The sequence below is a fragment of the Sphaeroforma arctica genome, assembly GCF_001186125.1.
Source record: "Sphaeroforma arctica JP610 unplaced genomic scaffold supercont1.1907, whole genome shotgun sequence".
Classification (NCBI taxonomy): Eukaryota; class Ichthyosporea; order Ichthyophonida; genus Sphaeroforma; species Sphaeroforma arctica.
The window spans coordinates 2,139-3,725 of NW_014038651.1; the positions used below are offsets into that span (position 1 = coordinate 2,139).

Genomic DNA, 1,587 nt, shown 5'->3' on the forward strand with positions numbered 1-1,587 from the left:
TATATATATATATATATATATATATATATATATATATATATATATATATATATATATATATATATATATATATATATATATATATATATATATATATATATATATATATATAAATACATACATACATACATATATATATATATATATATGCACGCGCTTATACATGTATTTGTATGTGCTTGCATGTGTTTGGCGTTACTCTCAACGTATAAGCGGAACGAAAGTATCCATAATGTGACCCTAACAGAAATGCGCAATCGCTCACATACAGATACAGGTACAGGTACAGGTAACACGCACATACGTTAAGTCGACGTACCATACCTATGCAATGCCATATAGTACCGATTTGACACCACATGGGTGTTCATAATATCCTCTCGACTACTGAAGTCACGCATATATACCATATGGGGATCCAAACTAGCCTCACTACAGAAGTATGGAGCTGTGACAACAAACACATACATTTGGAAAACAATTATATTCGCATACACACACAACAAGATTTATATACACTCACACAGTCAGAGACTTCATACTCATACCAACAGGCATCCGCATCCACTCACACAAACATACAGACAAACACATCAATACATACACACACACATACAAACATGTACGCACACAATCACACACAATTTATACCAGTGTCCCTCAGCGCCGTGTTGTCGGGTGCTGCAGTGTGTTGTGTGACCATGTGGTGCATGAGGGCTCCCTCCATCTCGAACTTCTTCTGTCGGCTTTGTATCTTGTTAGTGTCGCCAAACTCTATGCGGTTCTCGTCCCCGTCAAAACTACGCACGCGTTAAAACCACACGTGAGAAAATAACGTCTCCAATATCATTGCTGACTAATGCAAAACACATACCTAGAAACCTCACGCGAGAATACAATGTCCTCAACGCCATGGGAACTAATGCGGCTTGCATGCGTAGTGCAATTGATCAACGCATTGTAATAATTTTACACACCTGCTTGTACAGTACATAAGAATACGAACACGTTCCTATGTATACGTTTATATATCACAGACCACATACATGGGCGAGTTAAAACGGGCCCATAATCTATATACGCATGAATAAACGCGCTCATGTGACATCCTCTCAATTGGAACAAACCCAAAAGACGACTCACAAGAAAAAATATGTGTATTTCCTTATTTATATATGTTTAAATATATATATATATATATATGAGCTCCTATATATATATATATATATACGTGTGTGTATATAAATTTGTATATACACATATTTAAGTATACGTACACACACACATATATATATAGTAAGTGCCATAGATACAAAAACCAGCCCATATAGCCAATCCTACCAGCATATGTATATCTATATACGTACATGTGCGGACATCTATGAGCACACAAAAGAGCAACACAAACAAACACACTCGTCTACAACAAAATGCACAGGCGCGTCAAACGCGGTCACAGACACACGTACAACCATGTACAGACACAAATGCAAAACCACACGCACAAGCATACATGAATACACATATATATACCTACATGCACATGCACACGCACACACACACACGCACACACACACACACACACAC

The 1,587-nt window shown here is 37.1% G+C and overlaps 1 protein-coding gene across 1 annotated transcript in view; it reads right to left on the reverse strand.

The window, feature by feature from the left end:
* SARC_11833 (hypothetical protein) overlaps positions 1–727 on the reverse strand; it is a gene marked incomplete at both ends in the record, with an annotated part of 2,837 nt that extends 2,110 nt beyond the window's left edge. The window contains one exon of the mRNA XM_014294072.1: positions 652–727. Within this exon, the coding sequence (XP_014149547.1) occupies positions 652–727 (76 nt within the window). The remainder of the gene's footprint in view (positions 1–651) is intronic.
* Positions 728–1,587: the final 860 nt, after the last annotated feature.